General features: G+C 46.2%; 1 protein-coding gene and 1 non-coding gene across 6 annotated transcripts in view; one reads left to right on the top strand and one right to left on the bottom strand.

Moving 5' to 3' along the window:
• TECPR2 (tectonin beta-propeller repeat containing 2) overlaps positions 1-13172 on the bottom strand; it is a 107952-nt gene that overhangs the window by 73471 nt on the left and 21309 nt on the right. For all 5 annotated transcript variants that reach the window (XM_060620772.3, XM_060620769.3, XM_081795999.1 and 2 more), the window contains 3 exons: positions 5056-5184; positions 4542-4673; positions 1451-1608 (listed from right to left, as the gene is read on the bottom strand). In XM_060620772.3, coding sequence (XP_060476755.3) covers positions 1451-1608; positions 4542-4673; positions 5056-5184 — 419 coding nt within the window. The remainder of the gene's footprint in view (positions 1-1450; positions 1609-4541; positions 4674-5055; positions 5185-13172) is intronic.
• Positions 11113-11185, top strand: TRNAE-CUC (transfer RNA glutamic acid (anticodon CUC)). The gene has a single exon. It is a non-coding gene; the product is annotated as a tRNA-Glu (tRNA).

Here is a 13172-nt window from a genome sequence, read left to right as displayed (position 1 = left end):
GGGGCTCATGGAGAGTGGCTTGTGTTTCCACACAAGAGGCTAGAAGACCAGGTTTTAGGAGAAATGCTATTGGCTTATCCATGTGAAAAGTAACTGGTCTTTATCTCTCTTTATACTCCACTATCCTTCCAAAAAGACACGATAAAGTAGGACCCTGATGACGAACCAGGACAGGACGCAAAGCAGAAGAGGGGGACGCTGGCAGAGGGAAAGGCAAGATGAAGACGTGCACAACCACGGGGCCCAAGCTCCAAATTCTACTGTGCTTACGCTTCCAGGGGCTGTTAACAGGGACATTACGGTTACAGAAAGGGCAAACTGTTGACAGAATCGAGCGGGTAGTCAGCACAGAAAACAGAAGCCAAAGGAAGGCATGACCAGATCTTTTATGAGCTAAGGGCTATCATGCTCCTCCCGTCCGACCTCCCCTTCTCCGGGCCATCGTCACCAGCACAGCTGTCACCACCAGCCTCCGTGGGCCCTCCCTCGAGGGCACGGCCAATGCCACCACGTCTCCTCGTCAGCCTGCTCTCCACACTCCCCAGCCCACCTGCCACCCTGCCCCTCTGATTCTCAGTTGGCAACAGTGCCCCTTTACCAGGACCGTCTCCAAATCCTGCCGCCCGATTTATAAGCTGCCGGCCCCCACCCCCTCCTGCTGACCCCACTCGGCTCTCCGTCCCTCTCTGCTCAGAATGAGGGGGTGGCCCCACCACTCTATCCAGCCCCTCCTCACTGACCCCACCGCCACACAAACCGGGCCCCGAGCTCTACAAGCGTGTTTCCGGCAGGGAGGTCACCCATGCGCTCGGCTGCCTCTTCCCGCACGGCTGGTAGGCGGCTGGACTTGGCCTAGCCCTTCTCCCCCTGTCCTTCCAGGTGGCAGGTAAACGGGGGGACGGGCTCTCAGCCTGGCAGCCTCCCCTCCAGAGCCTCCCCACTCCTCTTGGCCAGTTCCACTCCTCCCTCGCTCACTCCCCCAGGAAGTCTGCTGTCACCCCCAGGCCCAGGAGGAGCTTGACAGCACCCCTCACAGATCCACAGTAGGTGACACCGCTGTTAACAACTTTCCCGCTGAGTTTCTCAAGCATCCGTGACGGCGGGCTCACATCCGCCTCGTCTACCAGTTACCCCCGACCCGGCACAGCCTGCACAGTGCAGAGGGGACCGTCACCCCTCCTGTGGCGGACCCAGAGCAGACCACCTCGGAGACTTTCCGGATTCTGGCACTCGAGGCAGAGTGGCCATGCTTGCAGGTCCCTGCAGCAGATGAGAGGGATGAGCTTTCCCCATCTGATGCTGGCACAGGCGGCCAAGCAGGTTAGGGACCCGTCGGGGGACCCCAGGCTTAGAGCCACTGTGGGCTTGCCTAGGGTAACCTAGGCAAGGTGACCTAGGAAAACTTAAGGCCCCTCTGTAACCGCCACGCTGGGGCATGTGTGACGCTCACCTTTTCCTTGGTTGTGTTCCAATCTGCTTGACAGACTTCTCTTCCGTGTAAAAAAGCAGGCTTCTTTGTAGTGTAGACACGAGCAGAACTTTCTGGCTATAATCCAGCTGCACGATTGAAGATGGCTCTTCTAACACCAAATGGGAGTTACAGACGCCCTGTAGGAGGGGCCAGTTAAACCCAACTCAATGTGGAGTCAATTTACACCTTAAAATGTATGTTCATTCCCAACAGATTCGATGTCAACCCACTATGATGAAATTATTTGGAAAAGTTCTTACTAATGAGAAAACAATGTCAACACCTACCTCAGGTTCCATCAAGTTTGACAAGAAATGTTTAAAGATTTTGTATAATTTCTTTTAAAATGTTTTCAGGGGAGCATTCAAAGAAGGGTCCATAAAGGCCAAAGCGGAAACGTATTGCACTAGGACTATTGTTTACACTAACAGAATACAACAGGACTTTCCATAAGATTATTTGTGACAACTATTACCTAAGGTCACAAGACACTCATCCCCCCAAAGAGCTCAAAGCAATTTTGGGGACATTATATCCTTGCCAACTGAAAGGGTCATAAAAAACAGAAGAAAGAAACTGAAATGGTGGCAAATATATTGGAGAACAAAGTAAAATTCTAGAAGGCATTTTACTGCTAACACAAACTCTAATTCTTGGTGTCAAAAGTCTGTTTCTATATGTTACTTTTCTCCTGAACCAGTTTCTTCAATTGAGTAAGAAAAACTGATGCTCTATCGCAGAACTTTTGGGGGTGGGAGAGAAAAGCAGCAATCAGATTGACTGGTAAAATTTACATACAATAAAATTTACCTGTTCAAGATACACAATTCTATGGATTTTGGCAAACACATACAGTCCTATAACCACCGACACCATAACGATAGAGAGATTCTCATTCTCTCCGGACACTGAGTGCTTTTAAAGCAGATTTTCCGGGCGCCTGGGTGGCTCAGTCGATTGAGCGACTGATTTCTGCTCAGGTCATGATCTCATGGTTTGTGAGTTCAAGCCCCGCGTCGGGCTCTGTGCTGATAGAACCTGGAGCCTGCTTCAGATTCTGTGTCTCCCTCTCTCTCTGCCCCTCCCCCTCTGTCTCTCTCTGTCTCAGAAATAAATAAACATTACCAAAAAAAAGCAGATTTTCCTCCGCATTTGTCATTACATAAACTGTAGCTTTTCAGTTTTTGACTTATGATGGAACTCAATTCATTGTATTAATTTTGCAAAATCGCACACACTCCCATACCTATTTATGTAAATCTCTTTGTACTTTATCTTAAAAAAAAAACAAAAACAAAACTCCCAGAACCTATCAATAAAGCTGGGAAAAAAAGTTCTCAGTGTGACGAGGATACTGTTTTCTGCATGTGGCTTTCTCTCTACTTCCTGAAATGCAGGCTCACGAGCAGTGCTGCCTGAAAGCCTCAACAGAAGGGAGGGACGACACAGAGACCCTTAATAACCTAAGGCTTTCCTGCAGAACAGGTTCTCAAAGTATGGTCTGCAGTCCTCAAGGGTCCCTAAGACCCTTTCAAAGGGTCTGCAAGGTCAACATTATCTTCATTATAACGCTAGGTTGCAGCTGTCTTTTTCACTGAGCTGACATTTGCTCTGACACAAAAGCCACGGTGGGCAGAACGGGGCACTGAGCCCACTATCTGTCACTGTGCCCTCCAGCACCACGCACTCATGACAAAAATGCGCGTTTCACTGAAGACGGGCTCTGGGGCAGAACAATTATAACTGCATCACATCCTTGCTCGTGGGTACGCACGGCTTTGTATTTTGTGTGACACAGTGGCCCGGCTGCCGCATCCTGAGGTTCTCTGGTTCTGTCACGCAAAAGCACTTGTTCGACTCTAAAAGCTGTGAGCTCAACCAGTGGCTTTTTTTTTCCCCCCCACAGGACACCGTTTTACCGGACATACTAGAATTACTCAAACTTGGGTATTTGGCAGACATTTTCAAGATGGACCAAACGGACCTTGTCACTTTAATGACGAGTAATAGTGTGCGTTACTGACAATAAATATCAAGTTTTCAACTGAGGATTACAATTGAAAACTTTATCCACACTTGTGAACTTGACCAATTCCCAGTAGCTAAAGACTTTTCTGATCAGGATGATCATGATATTAACAAAGATGCCTTCTCTGATATTATATAATCAAAATTGACACATTTGAAAAGATCTGCCTCACTCAGTAGATCAACTGACTGAGCCACCCAGGCGCCCCTGGGGTCCTCCTTTTAAGCGTGTAGAAGGGTCCTGAGACCAAAAACTTCAAGAACTACTGCTAGAGAAAACTTGTAACAGGGCAGTCTTGGATCAGAGGGGCTAAAAGCCAGTTGGCCAGTAATTGCTAAATTTCTACAATGCGCGAGGAACGCCCAGTCTCGCGGGGCCGGTCTGTGTCCCTCGCGTGACGAGGTGAAGCACAGGGGCGCACAGAGCCACACACGCGGCGGGAGAGGCGTGGGCTTTAGAGCAGAAACTCAGTGTGAAACCCGCGGGGGACCCAGGGCTGGTGACTGGGTCATGGAGCCTGGGGTTCTTCATCTCCTGACTGGAGCCAAGCACACACGGCTCAGGATGAAACAAAACAGCAGACACGCGGGCTGGGCCCTCCTCCTCCTCTGCCACGCCCTCCCACGTGAGGGGAGGGGCCTGGGCGGGGCTTGGCCGGGGGCGGAGCTCTCTACCCAGAAAGCACTGACCTCTGTCCAGCCCACAGTCATGATTACGCAATGCTTCCTGCGGCTCCTACACACCCTTCTGGGAGACCAGAATGACATGGCGTCTTTTTCTCAGGACCCTTCCACATGCTTAGACACAGGAGGATGAACACTGTGAAGGAAGGCTCCAGTGGAGACAAAGGCCGACCCTTTAGTCACAGGAGGGGAAGCTTAGAAAAGTGAGAGACGTCCTTGAAGGCAAACGTTACAAAATAATCGTTGACATTATGAAGGGGCAATGACTGAGGATGCAAACTGTTTGACTAAAATGTAATTATGGATATAATTTCTCCGAATATAAGAAGGCGAAAAATATTTCTGGAAACAATTTTACCTGGTCTAGATCCAGAGAAGAATACACAATTTTCCCTTTGTCATCTCCAGAGAACAATTTCATTCCATTGGGGCTCCAAGCCAGAGCTGTTATGCTATTTTTGTGAATACCGGTGACATCAAATCTCCGAAGCTAGGAACGAACGATAAAAATGCGCACAAGAAAGAAAAGATGTGAGATGGGGCTCGTGGCCAAGGGATTATACAGTCCCTCCTACCTACGGAGAAGCTAGTTTTCCCAACCTTGTTTTCCACGCAAAACCCTGCACAAAGTTCCATCTGGGTATTTATTTTAAAACTGATAGAGGATGGCCAGAGAATATTAAGCAAAATTTAAATTACCCAAATGTGCATTCTGCCAAGCATCCTATCAAGAACAAAAATGGTATCTGATTATAAAGAGCATAGGGTTAAGCTTTTCTGAGTGTGTGTTTTCTGGGCAGATGAGTTTTCATTTTAAAATCCACGAGGAACTGGCCAAGAAGTTAAGAAATGCTAAAGCGACTCGTACTTACTTGTTTATTTCTCCCTGGCAAGGAAGACACAAGCTGAAAAACAGCAACTCTCCCAGAGGCTGTGCCCGCGGCCACGAGGTCATCGAAGCAGGCCAGCAGCTTCACCACTGTGATGGGTTCCGTTTTCCCCTAAGAGAGCAAATGTTAAAGACAAATGGACCTGTAACCAGGCTGGCTTCCAAAATGCAAACATTACCCGTGGAGGCAGAAGGAGGCGGAAGCTTCATCAGGCTGCAGCCTATACGAAGTCCTGATTGAAAATGTATACAACTCAGAAAAACAATGACATCTATTAAACCCTCCTTTTTGTTTCTAGATCTTTATTACTTTTTAAGTTTATTTATTTATTTTGAGAGAGAGAGAAAAAAAAAGCAAGAGCGGGGGAGGGGCAGAGAGAGAGGAGAGAACGAGAATCCCAAGCAGGCTCTTTGCTGCCAGCTGTGGGCCCGATGTGAGACTTGAACTCCACATACCATGAGATCATGACCTGAGCCAGAGTTAGACACTTAAATAACCGAGCCACCCAGGTGCCCCTCTAGGTTTTTAATCTTTGAAATGACAAATTAAAAAACTACATTTCTAATGAAGGAAATGCTGATCAATTGAGTGTGAATATTTTAAGTACTGATCAAGAGAGTACCAGGGGCTTGGAGAGCTGTTTCCTGCCCAGAACAGGAATCTGGAGTAAGAAGAGCTTATCTACCCCAGATCCAAGCTCTGCTTTCTTCTCTTAACATGGACAAGTCATTCAATCATTGCAGTTGACGGTCTGCCTGCAGCACAGGCTTGTTGCACGGATCCAGGAGGCGATGCATCTGAAATTTGTTCTTAGATCAATAATCAAATTAAGTAACGCTAACTCAAACTTAATACATTGCTATACTTAAAAGCACATGTACAAGGGGCGCCTGGGTGGCTCAGTCGGTTAAGCGTCTGACTTCAGTTCAGGTCATGATCTCACAGTTCGGGAGTTTGAGCCCTGCATTGGGCTCTGTGCTGACAGCTCAGAGCCTGAAGCCTGCTTTGGATTCTGTGTCTCCCTCTCTCTCTCTCTCTCCCCCAAATAAATAACAACAAAAAATTAACAAAAAAAGCACACGTACAAGCACTGCACACAGATACTCAAGGCTTCCAGGCCCACTGAGTGAAACCATTCATTCAGAAAACTCACGCAACCATTTGACCCCACTAAGATATACGGCAAGAGCTCCAATAAAACACTTTGATCCCTATATTTGGATGCAGTAATTTACATGGTATTCAATCTATCAAATGTGGAGGTATACCCTTCACATTCAGGGTACGGAGTCAGCTGCTATGGTAACATAAACTGAAGTAGGTCGCAGTCCCGCCCTCTTAAAGCTGAGCTGTGGCAATGAGCCGGGCACGTGAAAAGCCGCCTACAGCCAGTGGGGGTGGTGATGACTGCGCTAGCTTTCATCTGGTACTTTACAGCTTTCAGGGTATTCTCAGGGGCTCTAAATATATCTGATGAGATCGTGATGTAGGGGAAGGGCTTTGGATCTTAAGCTATAGGAAGGCAAAGGGGAGCCCAGGAAGATTCCTGACTTTGCCAGTGTATGGTCAGAAGTGTTTCTGATAACCCTGATCGGGTGTAGCACAGAAGGAGGAGGAAGTGCGACCAGGCGGCGAGACCAGCCGGGGGCCTTTTGCCATAGTTCGGGCCGGAGGCCGGAGGTCATATGTGCCTCGTGGAGAGAAGTGGCAAGCTGAACGGGCAGGAAGGCAGTAAACCCTGATGGAGAAAGAAGACTCCGTTAAGACCTGTTTGCCATGATGACAACAACAAGGAGAACAGCACAGCGGCTCTCCTTTACTGAGCATTCTGAGCCAGGCGACCCGGTAAGCGCTTCACGTGCATTACCTCCTTGATTCCTCACGCATCCGTGAGGGCAGGTGCTGTGGTTTTCTTCGTTTGACGAAGGTTAAGTGGTTTGTGTAAGGACACAGCACCGGAGGAGTCAAGAGTTGGGATTCACGCCTAAGTGTGACTGGAGGCCCTGCCTCGCTGCTCTCTGCGCTGAGTGGGAATCCACAGGCCCCGCAGATGGGAGGCTCGGGAGGCTTGGGAGGCTTGGCAGGCTTGTGGAGAAGAAGGAAAATAAGGGGACTTTATCATTTGCGGCGTGGAAAACACGAGTGCTGATGCCGTGAGCAGAATCCACTGGCGCTGCTCTGAGGAAAGACAGTGCCAGAACATGCTTTAGACGTGGACAGTGTTGACGTGGCAGCAGGCTGGTGAAGAGAATACTGTCCTGCGAATTCGTAATTATTAGAACTGCCACCACATCAGGAATCAAGATCCCTTATTGGAGATCTTGCCGTGTCATAGCACAAAGCGGTGGTGTAATTTTTCTGAATGAATGCTTTCAAAATAAAAATCATCATTCAGATGGGCTGGAAGCCTGAGTATCTATGTGCGATGCATGTACACATGCTTTTTAATAAACTAACATTGTGACTTAACGTTATTTAATATGATCATTAGTGTTACAGTTCTTAAGAACCAAAACATCGCAAGAATCAGAATATCAATACTTAGCTATACTTTAGATAGAAACAAAATACGAGGCTTCAACTTCCTATAGTATGAGTGTAGCTATTCTGAAAAACGTTCCTCTCCAAACATCTAGAAATGCCGAGTAAGATACACAAAACACCCTTTTAAATGCATAGCTGATCTCTAGGAAGTAAAAATCAACAGAGGCCAAAGCCGATAAGAATACTGTCAAACCAGAACAGAAGGCAGCCCTGAAGCTACGGGCTGCCTCAGAACTGTCTGACCAACACCAAGAGCCTTGGTTTCCTGAGCTGAACAGGGCCAACGCGGACAAGGCTTCAGGCCAGATGAGGTGGGAGCTGGAACTGCCATGCCCTGCAAAAGCCCCTGAAGACTCCCCGAAGGCCTAACCATCAAAGTGTAAACTAGGGAAAAATCAATTTGCTGGCAAATGGAGCTGACAAGGAACTCTGTCTTCTCTCAGACATTGGCTAGAGTGAATAAAAGAGAAGAATGTTCCCCAAGAATCTGTCACCACCAGCCTGCCCTATTCAGCATCTGAGTTTGAATTTATCTTCTGTTTCCACTCAAAGAGAGCTCCATGCCAGGCAGTTGACCTGAAGTGCATCTATGTTAGCAGCATGCCAAGAGGCCTGGCAGAGGGAGTCTAAACCCCATCTGTGGGACACGGTCTCGACCCAGGTCCCTCAGATTCACACGTATTAGGACCAGTCACAGAGCTTCTAATTAGAAACCACCATGGGAAAAAGGCCCCATGAAGAAGAATCAACTAAAAAAACGCAGTAACAGGGACTCCTGGGTGGTTCAGTCGGTTAAGCGTCTGACTTCGGCTCAGGTCACGGTCTCACGTTTGTGAGTTTGAGCCCCGTGTTGGGCTCTGTGCTGACACCTTGGAGCCTGGAGCCTGCTTCGGATTCTGGGTCTCCCTCTCTCTCTCTCTGCCCCTCCCCTGCGCTCTCTCTCTCTCTCTCTCAAAAGTAAATAAACATTAAAAAAATAATTTTTTTAACACAATAACAGAATTGTACGACCCTTTGCCTCCACCCAAGTACAGCATTTAGATCGAAGAGACCCAGAGCATAAAAGAAATATGCTTAACATTTTAAAGAAATATATACAGAATTTAAAACAATAGTAACCTACTATCGGAAATAGAAATGAAAGAGAGTCAAAAGAATTTAAAATCTTAATGGGTGATTAAATAGCAGATTAGTCAGAGCTGAAAGAAAATTATTGAACTAGATGACAGATCTGTGCCACGTAGAGAGAGGAAAAGATAAAAAACATGAAAGAGCAGAGTCCTAGGGATAGAATCTAAAGATCCATCCAATTGGGATGCCAGAAGAAAAGAGGACAACAGAAAGCAACATCTTCAGAGATAAGGGCTAACTAAAAGTTACCCATATTGATGAAAGACCTGTGTCCTCAGGAGCACACGCCTTGAAAAAGTTTAACAGAAAGAAATACACATATACACACTGTGTAGTGAAACGCTGAAACCTCAGATGCTGAGAAGATATTAGTATGTCAGAAAAAAGGGCAAATGACCAGATATGAGTAATTATTAAAAACCAAACTTCTCGGGGCACCTGGCTGGCTCAGTTGGTAGAGTATGTGACTCTCGATTTCGGGGTTGTGAGTTCAAGCCCCATGTTGGGTGTAGAGAGTGCTTGAAAATAAAATGTTTAGGGGCACCTGGGTGGTTCAGTTGGTTAAGCGTCTGACTCTCGGTTTTGGTTCAGGTCACGGTCTCCTGGTGGTGAGATCGAGCCCCTCATTGGGCTCCATGCTGTGCATGCAGCCTGCTTAAGATCCTCCTTCTCCCTCTCGTCCTGCCCCTCCCCTGCACACGTGCATGCACGTGCATGCTCACTCTCAAAAAAAAAAGAAAATTCTTTAAAAAAAAACAAAACTGGGGCGCCTGGATGGCGCAGTCGGTTAAGCGTCCGACTTCAGCCAGGTCACGATCTCGCGGTCCGTGAGTCCGAGCCCCGCGTCGGGCTCTGGGCTGATGGCTCGGAGCCTGGAGCCTGTTTCCGATTCTGTGTCTCCCTCTCTCTCTGCCCCTCACCCGTTCATGCTCTGTCTCTCTCTGTCCCAAAAATAAATAAAAAAACGTTGAAAAAAAAATTTAAAAAAAACAAAACTTCTCAACAGAAACAATGGAGACCAGAAGACAATGGAAGATCATCTTCAAAGTGCTAAGATAGAACTGTTAGCTTTGAATAGAGATCTGTTTAAACAACTTAGAGACACAGAGACATTCAGACAAGCAAAATATCAAGAGTAATTGACATTTGCGTTTAGATGAGAAAGGCCAGAGACATCGTAAGAAAACTAAAGGCCAAAAACAAAACAAAACAAAACAAAACCTTATAGGCTAATATCCCTCATGAATATAGATACAAAAAAAAAAAACCGTAATAAAATATTACCGAAAGGAAGATAGCAAGATTTTAAAAAGGATAATATATCATTACACAGTGGGGTTTACAGATGTAATACACATTTGGATTAACAATCAAACTCAATACATATAATATGCCATATTAATAGAATAAAGAAGAAAATCATGTTATCATCTCAACAGATTCAGAAAAAATATGACAAACTTCCATACTCATTCATGACTAAAAAACTCTCGGAAAACTAGGAACAGAATTAAGTAGAAACAAAAAGCATCTATGAGGAATCTACAGCTAATGCACGTACACGCCAAGGCAAAGATGTCCGTTCTTACTGTGGACATTGTACTGGAGGTCCCAGCCAGTGCAGTCACTCAAGTAAAAAAAAAAAAAAAAAAAAAAAAAAAAAAAAGCAAAGGCATACACATTGGCAAAAATGAAGTAAAATGCTTCCTGCACAGGCAGAAGTGATCACCTGTGTAGAAAACCCTAAGAGGTCTATAAAATACGATGGAAGTAAAATACACATTAATCAACTCTATTTCTATATGTCGGCAACACAAAATCTGCAAGTAAAATAAACTGTTGAATAGTTCTTATGTTATTTGTGAAGTGATGTTACATTACTTGAGGGTAGACGGAGAGAAGTTAAAGGACACATGCTGTAAATCCTAGAAAAACTGCTAAGAAAGAAAAGCGGGAGGGCCTAATAAGCCATAGTGGACATAACATAGAAATATGAAAAAATAATTAGTCTGAAAGACAGCAGGAAAAGAAAATAAACAAAACAAGATAATAAAGAACAGGTGGGATGAGCAGAACACAATTCCCAAGATGGCAGACCTAACTGATGGCTCTCAACTGGGGACAAGTCTGTCCCCCAGCCTGTCCATGGGACATGTGACAGTTTCTGGAGGTTGCTGCAATTGGAGGTGATACAATTGCCATCTGGTAGGCAGAAAGCAGGGATGCTGCTAAACACCTACAATACCCAGGAGAGCACCCCAGACCAAGGTGTCAGTAGCTGTCAGGCCGAGAAACTGACTTAAACCCAACCATATCAATAATTACATTCAATATAAATGGCCTAAATATGCCAATTATCAGGCCGTCTGGCTGGCTCAGTCAGTAGGGCTTGCGACTCTCAATCTCAGGGTCGTGAGTTCAATCCTCATGCTGGGCATAAAGATTACTTAAAAAGAAAAAAAAAAGCAGGGGCGCCTGGGTGGCTTAGTTGGTTAAACATCTGGCTTCAGCTCGGGTCATGATCTCGCAGTTCATGAGTTTGAGCCTCACATCTGCACTGTAAGCGCAGAGCCTGCTTGGGATTCTCTCTTCCTTTCCCCAGCCCCCTCTCTGCCCCTCCCCTACTTGTGCACGTGCACACACACACTCTCTCTCTCTCTCTCTCTCTCTCTCTCTCTCAAAATAAATAAACTTAAAAGAAACTAGAGATTGTTAAACTGAATAAAAAAGTAAGACCTGACTTTATGTTATCTTCAAGAAATGCACTTTAGTTATAAAGGCACAGATAAACTAAAGGCAAGAATGGAAAAAGATATACCATGCAAACTCTGATTGTAAGCAAGCAGGAGAGGCTATACCACCACCCAAGTAGACAAGGAATATCACCAGAGATAAAAAAAGAGATACTACATAGTGATAAAAGGATCTATTCAATAAATAGATAACAATCCTAAATGTATAAGTACCAAACAATAGAGCTTTAAAATGCATGAAACAACACAACAACCTGACTATATTGAATACCACTGAACTATATACACTTAAAAATGGAAAAATGATAAATTTTATGTTCTGTAGGTTTTACCACAATTTTTAAAAATGCATGAAGCAGAAACGGACAGAAAGACAAATGCACTATTTCTGTTGGTGGATTCAACCCTCCCGTCATGGCAACTGACAGAAGCAGGCTATCGAAGGCCTGGAAGATCGAACCACACTGCTGAGTTAGCGCGAGTCTGCCAAAAAGCAGGACCTGCCAGTGGAAGCAGACACGCGAGACATCTTTCTGGGCAAACCCAGCCGGAAGAGGCGGGGAGAACTGTCAACTCACAGTGCAGGTCTGCGACCCGAGATGGAGACAAGGGAAGGAAGGGGAGTTGCACAGGCTAATCTCCAACCGCAGTGCAGTTCTAGAAAGTTGTGGCCTCGCCATCAGGAACCCCCAAGCCAGAGTCACTTGTCAGGAGTCATCAGCTTCATGGGCGTAGGTGTGCCTTGTGTCCCAGCTGCACCCAGTCACAGGCCGGGAGCGCCAGCGGGAAGCGTGGCTCTGGGTGGGCACAGCGGCAGGCTCAGGGTTCCCCAGTTACATACACCCCCGCAGGGAGAGAGGGTAATTGAGATGAGGCTATCACCAAGTGCCACACAGAATAAAAAGACACAGGTGGAGAAAATATTCGAGGCTTATTTTTGACAACTGGATCAGGATACACAAAACCTGTTTTAGAAAACGGAAGGCGCAAAGCCACCATCCATCTTTTTAAACAGTATTTCTATTTCATAAAGCCAATCCTTCATTTAAGATATTATTTACAAATGGGATTTTTACAGGGGCGCCTGTGTGGCTCAGTCGGTTAAGCGTCCAGCTTCGGCTGGGGTCATGATCTTGCAGTTTGTGAGTTCGAGCCCCACGTCAGGCTCTGTGCTGACAACTCAGAGCCTGGAGTCTGCTTCGGATTCTGTGTCTCCCCCTCTCTCTCTGCTCCTCCCCCACTCACGCTCTGTCTCTCTCTCTCTCTCGAAATAAACATTAAAAAATAAAATATATAAATGCATTGCTGATTTACAATGAGATGCACGCTGAAGATTAAGCAATCGTGTTTACTGATGGCTTCCCTGTGCTTGTCGTGTGGACATGAATAACGTGTCCCTTTCAGGGGCTCTCACGGTCCAGGAAAAGGACAAGACCCATCAACACATACAGGAACCAAGCATTACTGTCACTGACACACAGGTACGGGGGGGTCACGGGAAGGACATGGTCAGCTCCGACGGGTATGAGGGGCGGGGCAGACAAGATTGCTGCCTTCACGATGCCAGTTGGCTGAATCCCAAGTGCCTCGTGGCATGGGAGTCTCTCGTTTCCATTTCTACAATGATGAAATATGTTCACATATACAAGACTACATACGACATGACTGTAG

The sequence above is a fragment of the Panthera onca genome, chromosome B3 (assembly GCF_046562875.1).
Source record: "Panthera onca isolate mPanOnc1 chromosome B3, mPanOnc1 haplotype 2, whole genome shotgun sequence".
Lineage (NCBI taxonomy): Eukaryota > Metazoa > Chordata > Mammalia > Carnivora > Felidae > Panthera > Panthera onca.
Note: the sequence above shows the minus strand (reverse complement) of the source record. Positions and strands in the feature narration are given on the sequence as shown.